General features: G+C 41.4%; 2 protein-coding genes across 2 annotated transcripts; both read left to right on the top strand.

Moving 5' to 3' along the window:
- The first annotated feature begins 1,915 nt into the window (after positions 1-1,915).
- Positions 1,916-11,159, top strand: kdelr2b (KDEL endoplasmic reticulum protein retention receptor 2b). Its single transcript, XM_034194182.1, is given in 6 exon segments — positions 1,916-2,189; positions 2,192-2,212; positions 7,075-7,175; positions 7,369-7,527; positions 10,083-10,335; positions 10,464-11,159. Coding segments are annotated over 6 exon segments (636 nt in total). The 5' UTR covers positions 1,916-2,122; the 3' UTR covers positions 10,499-11,159.
- A 909-nt stretch (positions 11,160-12,068) lies between these two features.
- Positions 12,069-19,749, top strand: LOC117531351. The gene is made up of 7 exons (XM_034194427.1): positions 12,069-12,480; positions 13,923-14,125; positions 14,672-14,773; positions 14,967-15,059; positions 15,857-15,968; positions 16,054-16,168; positions 17,766-19,749. Exons 5-7 carry the CDS (start codon positions 15,912-15,914, stop codon positions 18,383-18,385), a joined length of 792 nt encoding a protein of 263 aa, XP_034050318.1. The 5' UTR covers positions 12,069-12,480; positions 13,923-14,125; positions 14,672-14,773; positions 14,967-15,059; positions 15,857-15,911; the 3' UTR covers positions 18,386-19,749.
- Positions 19,750-20,300: the final 551 nt, after the last annotated feature.

Below are 20,300 nucleotides of genomic sequence, written 5' to 3'. Positions count from 1 at the left end.
AACAATTAAAAATTTCAACCCCTGAGGGGGGAAATTCAAGGGATCACATGGTATGACCAACATTTGGTATTTGGAGGGGATTTCTAAGAAATCTTATGGGTGTTAATGTAAAAAGGAGTCACAAATAATCTTAAAACCTCACGTATGCACATGTGCTTCCTCATGTAGTTACTTTGCATGATGGCGATGAAGGAAAAGACAATATTCACTATGGAATTTCCCCCCAGATCAATGTTTTCTTCATTAAAATGAGCTGTAATTTTGCAGCATGTTACAAAAATAAACCCACATTATAAAGCTTGGATTTCAGTAGAAGCTGATTTTCTTAGTTTTGTGAGATTTGAAAGGCCCTGTAGCTTTAAGGTCTGTTAAATTTTGTATGTGTGTGTGTGTGTGTGTGTGTGTGGGGGGGGGAATAATGTAGTCTTTTTTCTGCTATTCTAAACTGCACTTTAGAATGATTTAAGAGGTTTTGCTTTGCCATGTGATGGGTAATAATCACATTATTCCCTTTGATTTGGGTGTAGAGAGTCAGACTCAAATGCGGTAGTGTCACAGTCTAATCGGTCCCTTTGTTTTATGATGAAATAATGCTGAATTTATGTGGAAATAATTGTACAAAAGCTTCAGATATCTGTCACTGAGATAAATGATGACTGGAGTGCAGTTTGAAGCAGAAATGACATGATAATTGTTGAACCGCTGCTGATGGACTGACATAATGCATACACAGTGAAGGCGGGGTGGGGCGGGGGACGCTTATCAGACCACAACACCAGTACTAGCAAGGTGCACCTAATAAAGTGGCTGGTGGGTGTATATCTGGGCGATATTTGGCTTTCAGTGGTGACACTTGCACCTAAAACAAATCTATGAAGTCGAACAGCTGTAACCAAAAATGGTACTTTGCACTTCTGCTGTAACAGTGTCTGGTGTTGAGATCAAGTGTACAACATTCAGTCATTCATTCCCTGCCATTTGTCTGGGTTCGGGTCTTGGTGGCAACAGAAGAAGCTACCCTGTCCACGGCCAAGTTCTCTAACTCTTCTTGGAGGATTGTGAGACTTTCCCAAGCCATCTGGGAAATATAATCCCTCAGTGTGTCCTGGATCTTCCATGGGTCCTCGTCCCAGTTGGATGTGCCTGGATCACCTCCCTAGGGTGACCAACAGGGGGCATCCTCACCAGATGCCCAAACCGCCTCAACTGGCTCCTTTCAATGTGAAGGAGCAGTGGCTCTACTCAAAGTCCCTCCCAGATAGTCGAGATTCTGTTCACCCTGTCCAGGATTGTAAGCCCAGACACCCAACCGAGGAATTTCATTTCCATTAATTGTATCTTACTACCTTATTCTTTCTGTCATTACCCAAAGTTCATGACCATAGTGGAGGATAGAGCGTAAATCGACTGGTAAGTCAAGAGTATTGTCTTGTGGCTCAGCTACTTACGGTTTGGTACAGCATCGGTAAAACATCAGACACCGGCCCAATCCGTCCTGCTCCAAATTACTCCCAGTCGTGAACGAGCCCCTGATATACTTGGACCTGCTCCACTTGGGGCAAAAACTCTCCCCTGACCCAGAGGGGACAGTCCACCCTTTTTACGACTGACTGATGGATGGTGGCGTAAGCCCACAAGAAGAACAGATATTGCACTTGAACACATACGTATTAGACAGTACAGATCGCAGTTTCTAAATATTAAATCATATCTTAATTCTAAACGTTACTCTTTTTCCATTCCCTACTAAAAACTGGCGGACTTTTCTTGTTCTGTGGTCATTTAACGGAGCTGAAAGTGAAACCTCGAATTTACATTCCTTTCCATAAACCTGAACGCAGCACGAGCCCACATAAATTATGTAAATCAGAGCTCCGTGGGCTCTGATTGGCTGAATCGATGTGCGTTTCCCGGCCTGCATTGGGCGCTGTTGTCTTGGCCACGTCCCCAAGCCACGTCGCGCTTACTCGCCATTTTCCGATTTTCTGATCCCAGAATCAGGCAAATTCCGTGGTCACGGTGCCACTGGACGCCGCTGGAGCATCAATCGACACTCGCCGGAGACGAGCGAGCTGTTTGCCGACTTGTGAGCGGATCTGCTTTTGCAGGAGAGCCCGTAAACATGAACATTTTCAGGCTAACCGGCGACCTCTCCCACCTAGCAGCCATCATCATCCTGCTGCTAAAAATATGAAAACGAGGTCCTGCGCCGGTTAGTGGACGACTTATAGCAAAGTAAAGTTTATTTTGTTCTTTGTCTTGCTCCTGGATGTGTCCAGGTATGCTGTGGAACTTCTGGTGGAGCTAGTTCTATGTTAACGTTAGCTAGCTGCCTGGCTAGCGTTAGCTGCCAACCTCAGCAAGTCGTGAGGTTTTTCTCCTGCTGCTGGGACTTTATATTCTCTTTATAACCTGGTAAAAATAACACAGTCTGAATTAGTAGAAGTGAAGTCTGTGTGTGCAGATCAGGTCCCCTGCAGATGGTCACAGCAGTTTTAAGTCTCTTTTTATTTTTGACTTTTCACTTCTTATCAGAAACTGAGCTTCTTTCACTTTGATCTCTTTGTGGTTTGTGTGTGAAACGTCAGCTCAGTGTGTGTGAACTCTGACGTGGCAGCTAACAGCTCTCATAAATTGACAGTTTGCAAGTGGAGATGCAGAAAATCAGAAGGGAATCCTGTTTATTGTTACTGTCATGTATTTGAACCCTGGAACCTCAGTGTTGCTCTGATCAAAGGTTGGGGTAATATCACTGCCAAAACAGTCACCTGCAGATTAAAGTGGACGATCTGTATGCAAACCATTAGTAAATCGATGCTCAGTGAACAGCTGCCTGTTAAATGTTGTGAATGTCATCTGCCAACAGTCCAAAGTTGCCTTTTCAAAAACCCAAAGATATGATATTACAGTAGTAAAAATGGGGAAAATCAACAAATCTCTGATTAGCTAACCAGGCAAAGCTGGTAACCCGACAGGCATTTTAATGTTTCTGTCCAAACCTGACACTGTTAATGTCTCTCATTTCCATCCTAAACAAATCCCTGTGAACTGGAAGAAAGCTGTTAGATCCTGTATTTTCATTTATGTTGTACATTTTTCTAAATGAACAAAAATTAACGTTTGCATCATGTGAAGCAGACCTGCTGGCAGCACACCGAGTAAATAGTCTTTTAATCTTTCCTGTTGCATCCTTTCACCCGGATTCATTATCAGAGCCTGAAGAAAACTGTTAATCACATAAGAAGGCCTTGTTTTGGAAGATGACATTTGGAAATACTTTAATTCCTTATCGTGGAAATGGCTTGTGAAAGTGCTACGAGTTGTTAGGTGATATGAGTTTGGCTATAAATCCATGGAAGTAGATGATGGACAGCTTTAGATGGAGAATGATTCTTAAAAGAAACAGGAAATGTTCATCAAGCAAATATCAAAACCAAAATATAACAGGCCATTGCTGTTGATATGGTGCCATATGCAACTGTGAATTGCCATTCGCACTGCACCCTTTGCTATTTAACCTACCCAGCGTCACGGTTCATGCAAACCTGAACCTCAACCCAAACCAAATTTTTAAGCTCGAAATTTGTCAGTTGTCTCTGGTACAGCTCCAACATGATGATGGCCCACTTTATTTCACAATAACTTATGGATCCTGTACGAATTCACTGAATATGGTACTGTATCCATAGCCACTTCAAATAACATAAGTCCTATGTATTGTTATGTTGGTTCCACTGGCTACTCTCCACTTTGCAGAGAAGCAACAGGATGCACACTTCAGCGAAGGAAGTTCAACTACTCAGGAAAAAAAGACTTTATTTGGATTTGATCAGAGTTTTCATCTATTTATCAACAGGGTGAACAGCGGATTCATCAGTGTGGCTGCTGCAGAGAAGCTGCACTCCACAGCCCAATTTTTCACAGGCTGCGTTCACATGCACATTCAGGCCCTCCACTGACTGAGGATTTTGCTGGCAAGCCAATGCTTATAGTCTGAGAAAGTGCAGAAACTTGTAACAATGCAAAAAATAAGACATTGCCCTGAAAACAGGGAACACACTAAATTTGAAAATCTGCATGATGGTGCAGCGCCGTTGCTGAGAGAGAGTTCTGATATTGTTCTGTAAGATGAACCTAACAATCCTGCTGGTTTATCAAAGTTTAATTCCAAAAATACCCTTTCAGGGAGGATATTTTGGTTGTATGTGGGGCATTTTTAATTAATTAATTAATTTATTACCTTCGCCAATAAAATTTGAGGCTTTCACCCCCGTTTGTTTGTGAACAGCCTGGAACCCACAGTTTTTCCATATACCCTTATGACGTTTTTACTGTAGATTCATATCCTGATAGGCAACAACTGATTCAATTTTGAAGGTCAAAGTAGGAAAGGTCAAAGTCAGGGATTTGAGTTCATTTTGAAATCATCAGGACACCCTGGAGTTGTTTCATTCTGGTTTTAAATCCCGTCACAGTACTGAGTCAGCACTGCTGGGAGTTTTTAATTATATTTCTTAGCTGAATCCCTGAAGGTCAAAGTCAGGGATTTGTGCCGCGAAAATTCCTATCCTTTAACATTGAACAAATATCCAAAAATGCAGAACTTTGTCAAAACAGATCAAGTTTCTTTCATATTTGAGAGTGTTACGTAGGATGGTATTCTTTATCGACTGACAAAGTTTGATCCAGATCTGATCCAGATTAAAGATTTTGTGGCCATTTAAATTTAACATGGAAAATCCTATTTAAATATATATATTTTTCATTATATCTTCTTAATCAAAAGTGCCTCAGCCAGTCTTTTTTCTGTTATGGATTTACCTACACCACCAAAATTGGATGGAGGTTCCAGTTTTATGCCTGTTTGCCTTCCAGTTATCAGTCAGAAACCAAGTGCCAAAAAGCAATGACAAATTCTGCACAGCAGAGATAAACAATGTTCTGTGAAAATGATCTGGAAAAGATAGTAGAGAAGCTTGAATCTTCGACTGGACTGGGTTGCTTGACGCAAGGACGTTTCGCTTCAAATCACAGAAGCTTCCTCAGCTAAAATTCTTGCTCTGGTGGTCTGACTTCTGTCTTGACTCTTGTAGAGAAGAATAATCAAGAAGTCACAAAAGCTGGAGTTTTAAACCTAACCAGACCCCTCCTACCGAGAGGCAGATTGCTATAGGCTAGTGACTAAACAATAGCTCTAATTAGCACCTATTGTGCTCTAGTTAGCACCCTCCTAATGACAGGGCAGCTGTCCCTCTCCTGATGGCTCCCTTGACGACTCTGCTGATGACGTGAATGACTCATTGCCATGAACAAAAGACTGAAACTCCTTTGACCTGAGTACCCCATTGTAAACAGGGGATAAAGCGTGTCTCAGACCCCCTCCCTGGTTAAGGCTGGGTTTCAAACATTTCACAAAGAATGCCTCCTTGACCCTCTCCAACCATTTCTTCTCTCTGGCTAATGTTTTAACTTCCTTGTCCTCAAATGTGGTTAGTGTCTTTAAGGTGGAGATGAACTGCAGACTGAGGTCCACTGGAGCTCTCTCTGCGGTGCTGGTATAGCCTTTTGTGTAAAGGTTGCTTAGTCTCACCTATGTAGTGTTCGTTACAGTTTTCCTGACATCTGATAGAGTACACTACATTACTCTGTTTGTAACTAGGGATCCTGTCCTTAGGGTGAACTAATTTCTGTCTCAAGGTGTTAACCGGTTTAAAGTAAACTGGGATTTTGTGCTGTCTGAAGATCCTCTGTAGTTTTTCCCCTACTCCTGCTAAATAAGGGAGAGACACTCCTCTTCTTCTTGTCTCCATCTCCTGTCTATCTGGTCTCTTTGTTCTCTGGGACTTCTGCACTTTGTCCAGGGACCATCGTGGGTACCCACATACTGTGAGGGCTTCCAGACAGGGCTAAAGAACAACAACTTGTCCGGAAAGCCCTCACAGTATGTGGGTACCCACGATGGTCCTGTGGAGCGGCACTCAGCTGAATTACTCTGCCAATTGCTTGATGAGCTGCAGGATTTTGTAATATTACACAGTCTTAAAAATAAATGAGACTGTATAACAAGGAAATCACCGGTTTGCAAGTTAAAACGGTGCATTATTCAAGGTCTGTAACTGATTAATTTCAATTCCCAGTTAATTGTTTTTTTTTTCCAGTCTGGTTGCGGTGCTTTATCTGTTGATGGATTAGCCACAAGAACTAATGGAATAAACAGAAGATGCATCCCCTGGCAAAAATTATGGAATCACCGGCCTCGGAGGATGTTCATTCAGTTGTTTAATTTTGTAGAAGAAAAGCAGATCACAGACATGACACAAAACTAAAGTCATTTCAAATAGCAACTTTCTGGCTTTAAGAAACACTATAAGAAATCAGGAAAAAAAATTGTGGCAGTCAGTAACATTTACTTTTTTAGACCAAGCAGAGGGAAAAAAATATGGAATCACTCAATTCTAAGGAAAAAATTATGGAATCATGAAAAACAAAAGAACGCTCCAACACATCACTAGTATTTTGTTGCACCACCTCTGGCTTTTTTAACAGCTTGCAGTCTCTGAGGCATGGACTTAATGAGTGACAAACAGTACTCTTCATCAATCTGGCTCCAACTTTCTCTGATTGCTGTTGCCAGATCAGCTTTGCAGGTTGGAGCCTTGTCATGGACCATTTTCTTCAACTTCCACCAAAGATTTTCAATTGGATTAAGATCCGGACTGTTTGCAGGCCATGACATTGACCCTATGTGTCTTTTTGCAAGGAATGTTTTCACAGTTTTTGCTCTATGGCAAGATGCATTATCATCTTGATAAATGATTTCATCATCCCCAAACATCCTTTCAATTGATGGGATAACACACACACACACACACACACACACACACACACACACACACACACACACACACACACACACACACACACACACAAAGCTCTCTGGTTGTGAATGTAGTTTATATGTCAGGTTGTGTTTTGTGAATGAATTCTAACTTTTAATGTCCCCACATTTAATACGAACATTTTTTGTTTATTTTAATAAAATAAATGTCGGTTGTCTCTCTTGTTGTCCTTCAGGTATTTCTGGAAAGAGTCAGGTTCTGTTTGCTTTGGTGTTCACCACTCGCTACCTGGACCTGCTCACTTCCTTCATTTCCGTCTACAACACCATCATGAAGGTGAAGCTCTCGGACTTTGTTCCACCTCCTGCAGTGTTATTTGAGCATGCAGTAAAGACACATTGTTCAGACTTAATGAGTACTGACACACCTCAATTTACTAAAAGGTTAGAAGTTGTGAAGCAAGCTGCTGGATGTGTTTGTGTTGAGCTAAAAGGGTTTCACTTTGTGTGTGTGTGTCTTTGTCTTTCAGATTATCTACATTGGATGTGCTTACGCCACTGTGTACTTGATCTATGCAAAGTTCAAGGCCACATACGATGGAAACCATGACACGTTCAGAGTGGAGTTCCTGGTGGTTCCTGTTGGCGGTCTGGCTTTTCTGGTTAACCATGACTTCTCTCCCCTGGAGGTCAGAGATTCAGCAAAAAGGGCATTCTGATAATTCCACTCAGACCTGATACTCATATGCATGTAAACCAGGCCCCTATTGAGTCCTGAAATCCACATACGTATGTCCCAGTGTTGTGATCAGACGTGTCCTGCAGCTTCAGTCTGATACCGAGTCTGACAGCTAAATAGAAGATATTATTGATCTGATACCAGATATAAATCATCTGGAGATACTTGTTGTAATGTTTTACTTCAGCTGCTTGTTAATTGCGTGAAGTGTCGTCCTGTAAACAGTCTTCTGGTTCTGGTTTTAAATTCAAACTGATTAGATGACTAAATAAACAAATGTGGAATAATTCCCCTGTGGCTCTGCAGGTGATGGGGGGGGGGGGGGGGGGGGGGGACTCCTGTAATGTTCTACTGGTGCTTTATCAAATGGAATTAGGTTTTGGTCAGTCAGCTTATCCGTAACAGTCGTTACTGCAACGTTGTCCAAGTGTGGCCATTTGAGAAGACATGCTACAAGATTATTGCTACCGTTATGCTGATGGGCTATGATGACCTATAAAAATGGCTGTCTCATCCAGCACCAGAAAGTTGCAATTCCTTGTAATTGTGGCAGGTTTCCTGTTATCCACATATAGGGAATTCTCATGCCTGGAATTTTATGTCCCGCTCACTTGGAGACTTGAAGGAACAATTCTGTAGATGAAATTCACAACATCATGGCAATATTGTGGATTCATATCAAGTAAACTGGAATAACAAGTGATATCAGAGACAGGAAGGATGTGACGTCACTGTTATCTGCCATCTTGCGTGCATGGTGCTTTGTGGGCGGGCATTGCTGTTTGTGTAAATATACGGGGAAATGCTAGTTTTAAAGGGCAGAGCCTGCGTCCACTAAATGCGCACTGTTCTGCTATAAGAATAAGGAACAGAAAAGCTTATATTACAGCACACACAGAGGGAGTGTTGCTTCATTCTTTGTGCAGGACTCAATTAAGCGACTACATCTTTACATAGAAAATAGTTGGGTTCTATTTTATAAGGTTTTAAAATGTCAGTTATATCACCTTTTAAAGTAAATGATTGTGAATCACAATGATACTGTAGAATTAGTGGTGTTACCTGCTGTCAGTTCTGCCCAATTTACTATCAACTGTCGTTGAGTTTGATATGTCATGATGATTTCTGTCCATCTGTCCCAAAAGGGTGTAAGCCTTCTGAAATAACTCCCCTCACCTTTTTTAGGAGGAATTTTATGAAACTTGGTGCAATTCCTTGTTACTGGTTGGTCATATGCATATTTTCATATTGTACAAGAGTGACACACTTTGGCAGAGTTATGACCTTGATTAACAAACCTAGACACTGTCAGTTTCATGAGCTGGTGTCTGCATTCTGAAATCAACTATCATATACCTTGAAATCTTATCAGAATGTAGCAAGCACTTGTACCAAAGCAGGGTTTGCTAGCGGGGGATATTGTGCTGTCAGAGCACTTGTTATTTATTTATTAAATACAGCCTGTCAGTATCTTCAAATTTCCGATGTAAATTTGAAGTACACCAAAGTTGCCGTGACATCTATCAAGCAGTGTGCACCTGCCTATTTCCGCCGTACGCCTGACGTGACCTTGATAAATGCGGCGGGTGCAAACAATCGTAATTATAATGAACACGCCCATAAATATTCAGACTCCACTTCAGACACACCCTCATTTCACGACATGGAAGCCAGGAAGACGGCAAAGAAAACGAACTTCACCAATCACGACGCGTGCCAATAGAGCGTCAAAAGCGGCCGTCATATTAATTGTTTTGTAGTATAATCAAAAAAGTGTTATTCTCTTTTCACGTCAATAATTCTTGACATGTGGATATTTGCTAGCTCAATAAGACACACCTTATTTTTCAGATTTCTTTATTTTTTAAATTTATTTCTTTATTTATTTTATGTTAACAAACGAATGGAGAAAACAAAACCTGATTGCAGCACGGGCGAAGGGAATGACGAAACTACAGTTATTATCAATTTCATTGTCTAAAACAATGACTCCACATAAAGTTAGGCTCAGCGCTGCTCTGGCTCCAGGCTCGAAGTCTGGAGAAAAAGGCGAGCAGTGCTTTCTTTGCGGTCAGCGCTGTGGCCACGGATCGTGCTCCATAGACCAACAATCCCGCAAAAGCGGGATTTGTATTAATTATTATGTAGTATAATCAGGAAAGTGTTATTTATGTAACATATGCATTGATTTGTATAATGGCACTGTTTATCATGTTGATCATTTTCATTTTTATGTGGATTCCAGTGCTGGTTCTTTTTGGTGTATAATTTACACCACCTCTCAACCTGGTGTATATTTTCAGCGCAGCATACGCCAACAACCACATTGATAAATGCCAAGTAGCGCAGCCGTTTTGGTGTACACCCCATATACGCTCAAATATCGCCGTACGCGACGTTGATACATGAGGCCCAATGTGTAATATGTACGACAGGTGATTTTTTTTTTTTTTTTTTTTTTAAAGACATGTCAGCGAGCTCATCTCATTTTTGTCATTGGTTCAGATCCTGTGGACGTTCTCCATCTACTTGGAGTCGGTGGCCATCCTGCCTCAGCTTTTCATGATCAGCAAGACCGGCGAAGCAGAGACCATCACCACCCACTACCTGTTCTTCCTGGGACTCTACAGAGCCCTCTACCTCATCAACTGGATATGGAGGTTCTACTTTGAGGGATTTTTTGACATGATTGCCATCGTGGCCGGGGTGGTACAGACCATCCTCTACTGCGACTTCTTCTATTTGTATGTAACAAAAGGTGAGTCTGTTTCATCTCATGAAGGTGCTTCTATATATTAATGAGCAAGTATCCAGTATTGCAGTATGTGACACAAGTCCCACGTCCTCGCTCTCATGACTGGTTTTAAACGTCTTGTCTCTCTACAGTACTGAAAGGAAAGAAACTGAGTCTGCCTGCTTAAGTGCCACTGAGGATTTTTGCAAACTCGAGTACGGGGAAACTGAGGGGAGGAGGCGCAACAGTGGAAACCTTGACCCCCTCACTCCCCACCAACACCGCCTCCTCCTCCTCCACACTCTGCCAGTGTAAGATGCCTGAGACAGAGAGCGAGTGAGACCTGCTTGCTGCACCTTCTTCTGGTCCAAACCTCAGAACATCTGCAGAGGCTTGTCCAAGGCCTTCAGATTTCTGTTTGATGCATCTTGCCTTAAAGTTTTTTTGTTTGTTTTAATTATTATTACTATGCTGTATAAAGGAAGAGGGGGGAAAAAGCAAGAAAAGTTTTCTACATCAAAATGTGCATCCTGAAGATTTGACACATTAATGAAAAAGAGCAGAGGATGTAAAATTGCTTCTAATTTGGTGTTGTACGATACCGAAGCGGACTTTTTGTGGCAGGATATTATTGACACAACAGTTTGTAAGAGTATTCACAATCTAAATAATAAATGTGCTTTTTTTTTCCCTTTTCTTGAATTAAATTTGTAGACTTTTGTCTAATTTTGGTGAGCAAATGTTCATGTTTCATTGTCTGGTTGACACCTTGTGCATTCCCATCTTTAAAGTGTTCCCAGCCTTGTTGGAGTATAAAATTTATATAGATGACATAAGGAAAAGCTGTCTAATCAAATTGTGCTCAATTGAACAGACTATTGCACTTGATGTCAGTCACGGCGGAGGGATGGCAGCAAATCACTTGTATATTAATTATTGGTCACTGTTCATTCAAACAGTTTCTGTTCCATGTTTGAAACCAGCAGATTTAAAGGTGATGCGCTGAACTGAGTTATTGCCAGAGTTACCAGGTTTCATTTTATTTTAGGTGCAGATGTATTTATTTTTTATCTACACTTTCCAACAGAGGCTGTAGAATTGTCTGTAACTGCATAGTTTTATATAAGTGCAAATAATGTTAGAAAATAATCTTTGGATGAACACAGTCCTACAAATACTGTGGCACAAATCCTAAATATTCCAAATGGTATTTTCTGTTTTCATGCTAAGCATTTTTTTCTTTCCCTCCTTTGAGTCTTTTTTTTTTTTTTTTTTTTTTTTTGCAGGTATTGCCACCAAAAAATAAATTAAAAATGTAAAGAAAACTGGTCTGAGTGCTGTTGCTAAAAGTTTGTGACGTGGCAGCCTGTGTCACCTCAGTAGCGCCTCACTGGCTCTCCCTCACTTTTCACAAATACATTTTAAGTTTCAAATTTGTCTCTTTTCCTGTTGTATGCAGGTTGCTTCGTAGATTTGAACCCTTGTACATGACCACCTGTAAACTAAACCTTATTTTGAAAATTAGCAGATGTGCATTTGCATGCTATGAGGTTACCACGCCCACTTTTCCCTCATATTTTCAACGAGATTTTGACATAAGTAAAATTAAAATTCTGAAATAAAACTGAAAAACATTGTTTTTAAAGCGCTTTAGAGCGGGATTTTATTGTGACATCGCCTGCGAAGTACCGGAAGGAATTGTAGGACTTCATCTCCTTTCCTTCTGCAAGGGATGCTTACAGATGAAATTAAGCATTGAAGCACTTTTCGTAAGCATTTAATTCGGAAAAACCTTTATTTCTCGCCGCTGACGGATATGAGATATTCCGGTTTGTTTCATTCAGTTCGGAACCTTTTTAGACAAACGAACGATTCGAGCGGACGGGTTTGACTGTGACACGTAACTTTAGAGCGCAAACATGTCCAGGAGAAAGCGAAGTGCAGTTTGGACTCAATTTCAACGAAGTAAATTCAACTACTGCTGCCTGCAGAATATGCAAAGTGTCGATATCATTCCGAGGAGGATCTACAGCGAACTTACACCGACATTAAGAACCAACACCGCGTGGTGCTGCTGAGCCGCGGAGAAGAGCCAGAAGAAGCTCCGGAAACGCTCCAAACAGCTGGATAGGAGTCAAACACACCAGCAGCCGACTGACCGACGCGCTGGTGAGTGGTTGAAGAGACCCACAGAAACTCCTGAACATCTCGCGTTCTGGTTTCTGACAAAACGTTAGCTTAGCCGCTCTGCTGGTCGTCGTGAACGATCGGGTCTTTCTGAACGAAGTTTTCAGTGAACGAGAACGATAGTCTCTTTAGTTCGCCACACTTTCCTAGTTTTTTAAATCGTTTTCTGACATTTTTATTTGCCATAACAACCAATCAGTTGTTTGAGAAAATAATCAATTATACGAATTTGAAAATAATGAGTTGGTGCTGCCCTGCTTCTCAGGACTGGTATGATTAAATCGGCTGATTTAATCACTGTAAAAAAAAATCCAAAATAATATATATAATTTTTGATTAAAAAAATAAAAAAATATATATATATATATTGTCGGTTCATTCGGCTGCTCCCGGTGTGTCCCGTCAAGATGAGGTGAACGTCGAGGTGAGGTGCGTTGCAGGTACTGCGCAGGCGCACATCGCTTTACCCCGGACTTGAAGACGTCACCTGTCGAGATGAGGTGCCTCGCACAACTGCACATGTGGTGATGATGTAACTCGCTTGACGTGCAGCTGTGCATTTAGTTTTTTCTCAGTTTTTTTTATTAATTGTATTCAGTGTATTATAGCCTAGTAAGTAAAACATTTTCTGTATTTTATGTTAGGAGCATAAATGTATGTTATATGTATATTTGCCTGTTGAAATAAGCTAACTCCAGGTAAAAATACTTATCATTTATAGTGAGTAGCTTTTATACAGTACTACGGTTCGGATGAACAATTTATACATTTACTTGCCCATCAAAATAAGCAAACTTTGTCAAGTAATGTTCAGTGCGCACATGTGCAGTTACACGAGGAACCTCATCTCGGACGACGCACCTCATCTCAACAGAACACCGGTTCTTTGTCCGGGGTCGCCACAGCGGATACAGCCGTACACGCATATATATATATTATAATATATATATATATATATATATATATAAAACATCACTAAAATATGAAATCAGTACCATTAATTAATGGTACTTGTACATCTTGTATGTGCACCTTTATGTTTTAACATGTCAATAACTAATGATATTATTTGTATAGACTCATTTAGAAGAGTGAAATAAATAAAAATGAAAAAAGTTGATTTAAATGAATACAAGTCTATTTAAATAGGAAAAAAAATTATGATTTTTTTTTTTTTTTTTTTTTTTTTTTTAGAAGAACAGCCCCCCTTTTTTTTTTTTTTTTTTTACCAGCCCTGCTGCTTTTTTACAGTCTTTACAGTGTGGTGGCATGTTTCAGAAATATATTGATGCTCTGCTTCACTTCAAATATACAAATGCTCCATTTTTAATGAATGGCACTGTAGTCTCCATGTTATGTCATGTGTCCATTATACTTCTGATGTTTTTAATATATTTTTATTATTATTACCTGCTCACTCTCAGGTTCCCGTCTTCCCCTCTCCTGTCTCCGCCTTCTGGTCTCACCGATTCGTCTAGTCTCTGCCGCTATCTGGCAGACAATCCAGCAGAAAGTGGTGCTGGATTACGGTTCGCTGGAGGAGTTTGTCTTCGTGGTCACAGAGATGGTTCCTGAACTTCTCTCCAGCAGGCAGAGGGCTGAGCTCATTCTGGGTCTCAGAGCACGGGTGAGGATCACCAGGAGAACCTTTATGGTACCAGAAAGTGGCGGTCAGATTTTAAAGGCCGTTTTTTTTTTCTGGAAATATTACTTTAATTTTAAGGTGTGTTGATAGATGGTGTGTAGATTGTCATGGTGCTGTGGTTAAATAACAGGCCATGAGACACCGATTGAGCAGTAAAATGGGTCCCACATTTTATTCAATAAAGACTGAGGAACACCCAGGAGGACCAAAGTGGAGATCCAGATTGATGGCCTGAGGTGGGTTTTATACTTGCACTTTGACACACAAAACATCCTGATGTATTCAGATCCTAACAACAGGGGGATGGACGGAGCTTTAATCCTGGTTGTGGCATGTTGGGAACTTTGCTTGTTGAATGTTTGGACAGTTGGCACCACAACACAACTACACCTCATCTGTCAGGTCTCCACAGACAGCACAAAGCCACATCCCTCTCCACATTTGACCTTTGTGCAAACTGTGCCTTCTGGGCAGAATCTGAGAGGCCAAATTTTGTCATGAATCCGCTTTTTTTGTTTCTATTAACAGCTGATCCTGGAGCTGTGTCGCTCTGAGGACACTGCCAACCTCCAGATTATTCAGCCTCATCTTGATCGTATGCTGGACCTCATGTCTCTGTGGAACAAGGAGGTAGGTCTAAACCAGAACCAAGATGCGCTAATGGTTTCCTTTGGGGTTTTTACACTTGTTGATATCCTGTTTGGTTCATTGTGTGTTAGTGTTTGGCTTTTCTCTTTCTCTCCCTCTCTGTATGAGTCATTTGTTGCTATATTACTTTTTTCTTTAATTAAATTAACTCTAAGAGTGACTTGTTTTGTTGCAGGCGGATCCAGATGAAACATCATCTGACTCAAAATTTTTGGACCTTGTACGAAATCTGCTGAAAGATCCTGACGAGAAAGAAAACTTTTTCCAGGTAAATTTTGGCTGTGTAATCTGCATGTCTTTTATTGACGTACCAAATGCTAATATTTTATATTGTTTAGTTGTTTTCCTGTGGAAATAACTTTAACGTGAGTTGGCAAATATACAAAATGTTATTGAAAGGTGTTTGAGTCACATGGAATCTGATAGAACAGGAAAAAACTGGAGCTCTGAACTTTTACCTGTCATTTGGTTGAACAGCCTCAGTGCTGCGGGTGCAGCAGATGATTATTGGTTTCAGATATTTGCATTATTTTGTCAGTGTTCTTTTTCTCTTTGGCCTGGCAGCCCAGCAGGCATGTACTGTTATAGGGGGAACACTGCCTCATATTTAATCAGCCTGAGACAGTCAAATGTATTCTGGTGAAACCAGCAGGATACCGACCTTGATGCCAATGCAAAGTGTTTTGAAACATGTTCCTTATGTGGGCTGTTCTTGTGTCTTGGAGTTGTTCAACGTTTCTATTCCTCAGTAACTTCAAAGCCCAAGTGCTCAATGGGATAGGATTTGGACTATCAACATGTAGACCTGGGTTCCATTCCCAGCCACACTACCTTGTCTGTGTTCTTAGAAGAGACAGCTCAACTACGTTGTCCCAGTCCAACCAGCTACGGGTACCAGCCTGGGCTGTGGAAGTAACCTGTGTCAGACTGGAGACCCAACCAGGGGAAGCTGTAGATTCTAATGGGTGTCAGGGTCTATAGGACTTACGACTTCTCCTCCTCCTCCCACGACCTTGTTGCTGCTCATTTTCAGAAACATCCCATAATTTTCTTCTTGTTTTTCAGAACGTTTTCCTTGAAAGAATTTGGTCCTACGTATGACGGAGGCTCTTCACACCTGATGTGTCTCTTTCTGTCCAGATTTGAAATGTTTCTTCCTATTCCGAGTTTCCAACAGGTAAATAAAGGAAAACACTGATCACGAGAAATGCTGGAGTGCTTCTTTTCCCATTCAGAAAACTTTTACTTCCCAATTCTTGCAGATTGCTTCCAAGTTTGACATGTCGTGTGTTCTGGAGGAATGTTTGGAGCCTATGTCTCAGTCGAAGGATCTCAGAACGTTGCTGCAGTATCAAAAAGGAAAACTTGGTCACAAAGGTATTTCTACTGAGATCAAAAAGTATCTGTACACCCACATGATAAGGAAATGTTTGAACTGCAGTCCAACTATGCAGCTGGATGTTTGACATTTACATTATTTTGGAAAATTAATAACTAAGCTTTCAACAACTTTTCATCAAAAAGGGTCGGAGTAACAGCAGAAAATGTGAGGTGGAATCATAATACTTTTCCCCACAGGATGGAAGTGTATTTGTGGTGGTCGTGGTTTTTTTTTTGGGGGGGGGGGGGGGGGGGGTGACAGTTTGGGACAGTAAATGTGCCAGTGTACATATAAGCTTGCCAAGTAATTTAGTTTAGATCATATGAATACAAGTAAGTTGTCCATAAGTTCAGGGAGACAACTCTTAAGTTGATTTTGGGAGTAGGGGGAGGTCTGTCAGCTCAGCTAGCTCATCTTATTTTTACCAAAAATTTAACTTCTCCAAGGAATTAACAATCGAGACCTTGCGGCACATTTGAGCAAGCTTTTGTTGCCATCTGATGGGCAATGTCAGCATTTCAGGGCTTCTGGTACATTTCCTTCTTGTGAAACCCAAAATCAGTAAAACAAAAAGGAACTTATAAATGTCAGAAATATGTAATTTTTAGTCAAGCACGGCTTTGACCTTCCAGTATTAATGTCTAAAAAATTGTGATTTTGAGATTTTTACGATTCTTGAGTTTTAAGATACGGATGTTTGCCTGAAGGACAGAATTTCTCCTGACAAGCATAACTTATTGTTGTGGAAAAAAAATTTTAAAATAATTCAAGCGTCACAGGGCTTGATCGAGGGGTCTCCCCTGAGGAAAATTTTTTATTTCTTGGTGGCCAAGTCGTTAATGCGCTTGGTTCAGAAGGCCCCGGGTTCAAATCCCACCCCTGCTACATTTCTCCATATAATGTGGAGTTACGTCAGGAAGGGTATCTGGCGTAAAACCTGTGCCAATTCAACATGCAGATCCACCTTGGATTTGCTGTGGCGACCCCGAGTGCAAACAAGGGAGCAGCCGAAGGGACTTACTATCGGTCAGTAGATAAATAAATGAATGAAATTATATCTTCTGGAGGCTTCTCACAACCAAAATATGAATGACTATATTTCACTTTCAAATTACAATAATATTGTATTGCTGCTGTTGTTGTTGTTACTGAGACTCTGGAGCTGTAATTTTGACTGTTTTTTCTTTTCTGACAAATTAAAATGCCTTATTTGCCTGTCAGAGGGCCCAGGGCCAAGCATCAGCCCACCCCTTTTTAAATAAAGTTGGCCCATCTGAATTAAATTAAATTACATGGAATACATTTAATGAATGAGAAAGGACAGAAATTGGATGGAATGTGGTGAGTTATTTGTGACGAAAGTAAACATTTTATCAAAACTGGCATTCCGATGTGCACGGTATTGGCCGTGCTCGTGGATCGGCCCGCCTCCACGTCATGCAGAATTTTACGTGGAGTGTCCTGGACCCTCTGATGGGAGTATGAAGTAATAGTTAATTAAAATGAACCTTGTTTGTTTTTTTAAGCATCTTTGTCTAAATTTGTTCTTTTAGTAATTTATTTTTCACACTATTTTTTTTTTTCTTTTTTCAGATGGCTCATTGCACAGCGACTGCATTATTTCAGCTCTTAAGCTTCCCTCAGGGAAAAAGATGACCGTGACAACGCAGTCATCAGTCGGCTTCTCGCGCGGTGCGACTTTATGTGCATCAGAAATCCAGTTGTTGCAAACAGCCAACACGGAACAGCTGCAAGTGGACAGAATCAAAGAGGATCCAGAACGAGAAATAACGGTGGACAAAATCGTCTGTATTCAAGGAGAGGACGGGACGCAGATCTTTCTTGGTGAAGTTACAGATCAGCTCGATGAGGCATTTCATCCTTTGAAAGAATGCCAAGTTCAGCTCAACAGGCTTCCCTCGTTGGCACCGTCTCAACCTGTTTGTCATAAGAGCAGCTCAAAGACACAAGTGATGATTGTGGAACAGAAACGTGATCTTCAGACATCAGGTGTGACTGATGACAGTTCTGTTCCTCCAGAGGTGTCTGAAAACAGTGAGTACAATGAGTTAGCACCGATCGACTCTTGCAGCGACGATGATTTGTGGTCTTACCACGTGGATGGCGGTGAAAACGACTTGTCGTCGAACCACTCGGATGACGACTGTGTTTCACCTGGTCGCAGTTCCGAAAAGGCAAGTTGTCTAAAGTGAGTTTTCCATCCCAGATTGTTTCAAAGTTAAAGACGGGTCAGCCGACAGAGCGGAGAACTCTTCAAACGTCAACCTGATGCCTCGGAAAAAGCCTCAGACCCTGAGGGGTTTGTGCTGCATCTGCAAGGAGCAGGTGAAGAATGTGACCAAGCACATGAAGATCCACTTTCCCCACGACGACTACACTTGCCCTCGCTGCGACAGCAGATTCAAACTCTTAAACTCTCTCAGGTTGCATTGAAAAGAAGTTGCTTTGAATACACCAGATGCAGGTCGATCCAGAGAAGCCGGAGGAAGCCAGGAACCTTCACAAGTGTGACAATGCGAGAAGGCCTTCAGGTACAAAGTGTCACTGGATTCACACAGACGCACCCACAACGAACTGTACTGTAGCGTCTGTCGGAAAGTGCTGCGAGACGCAGCGACATTAGCCAGGCACAAAGCTTGTCACACTTTGTTTCAGTGCACCCGCTGCGAGGCAAGCTTCAGTGTTTTTAAACCCCTGCGGAAACATTACGAGAACATCCATGAAGTCAGCAGGCCCTTTAAGTGCAACCACTGTCCGAAAAGTTTCACCAAACTGCAAATGTTTATCGGACATGAGTGGAAGCACACGGGCAATCGGCCGTTCCGGTGTGCTCAGTGCGGCGAGCGATTCAGGGGTGACAATGATCTCATTTCCCATCAAAGAGTTCACACCAAAGAGAAACCGTACCTTTGCGCTGAATGCGGGAAGGCCTTCTCCCAAAATTCCAACTGTTACGGCATTTGAACTTCATCCATGGCAAGTATCGCGATGAGAAGAAGTTTTCCTGCTCTGAGTGCGAGAAATCCTTCAAGGAGAAAGGATCTCTGAAAAAACACCAGAGGACCAAACACTACAACCAGCTGTTCCGCCACCCGTGCACGTACTGTGGCAAGATGCTGTCGGCATCGTCGATTGGGCGCCACAAACTGATCCACACTGGAGAGAGACCTTTCCAGTGCGTGATGCCCGAATGTGGCAAAAAATTCCGGACAACTACAGAAGCGAAGAAACATGCAAGGTGGCACCATAACGCTGAGCGCCCATTTAGGTGTGACGTCTGTGGGAAGGGTTTTATATACAGATGTTTGCTCAGACTGCACGTGAGAGTGCACTCGGGTGAGATGCCGTACGTGTGCCACATCTGTGGAAAAGCCTTCCTGTGGCTCCACAGCATGAGAAGACACAAAAGACTTGTGCATTCATTTAGAAAATGTAAGTAACGAAAATGTACATTTGAGCAACATTTTACATGGTGTGTGTTTTATTAGTAGCTAATCTTGGTGACTTGCTGTGTGTGATGTAGAGTCAGAATAAAATGTCTTTTTTAAGGTCTGTATTATTGTTTGTTATTGAATGTTTTGTATTTCATTAATTTGAAACTAATGAAAATGGGGGAAAAATTATAATTTAAAAAAAAGCAAGGTGTGATTTCCCAGAGGACAATGTCAATTTTTTTGGATTGCCTGATTTGAAAAAAGAAGTCCCTTCAGCTGCTCCCTTGTTTCTCCATGCAGGGGCACCACAGCAGGTCTAAGGTGGAGCTACATGTCAAATAGGCACAAGTTTTATGCTGGATGCTTTTCCTGACACAACTCCACATTACATGGAGTAGAGGTGGACGTGAGCCTGGGAACCTTCCACAGTGCAAACAAGTGTGCTTAACTGTTTATCCACCATCCCTGGTTCCCTTATATGACTAAAAGTCCAAAATTATCCACTTTCAAACTTGAGTGCTAACACCTCAAACTGGATCGTTTCTCAGTCTCTGTATTAAAAATAAAAAGCATGTAAACAAACATGTCCACTGGGTGTTGAAGTGCAAACATCTGACACTGAGGAAAAACTTAATAAATTCAACTTTAAAGTTCTTTGTTTTCCAGTTATTAA

This window comes from Thalassophryne amazonica, chromosome 18 (genome assembly GCF_902500255.1).
Source record: "Thalassophryne amazonica chromosome 18, fThaAma1.1, whole genome shotgun sequence".
In the NCBI taxonomy this organism is placed as follows: Eukaryota; Metazoa; Chordata; class Actinopteri; order Batrachoidiformes; family Batrachoididae; genus Thalassophryne; species Thalassophryne amazonica.
The sequence above is the reverse complement of the archived record's forward strand: the minus strand, read 5'-3'. Positions and strand labels throughout refer to the sequence as shown.

Bases quoted from the DNA above. Each gene is read 5' to 3' on its own strand.
- LOC117531351 (XM_034194427.1), top strand. From the start codon at position 15,912: ATGTGTCTCTTTCTGTCCAGATTTGAAATGTTTCTTCCTATTCCGAGT. The intron at 15,969-16,053 runs GTAAATAAAGGA...CAATTCTTGCAG, and splicing joins CTATTCCGAGTTTCCAACAG to ATTGCTTCCAAGTTTGACAT. The intron at 16,169-17,765 runs GTATTTCTACTG...TTCTTTTTTCAG, and splicing joins AGGAAAACTTGGTCACAAAG to ATGGCTCATTGCACAGCGAC.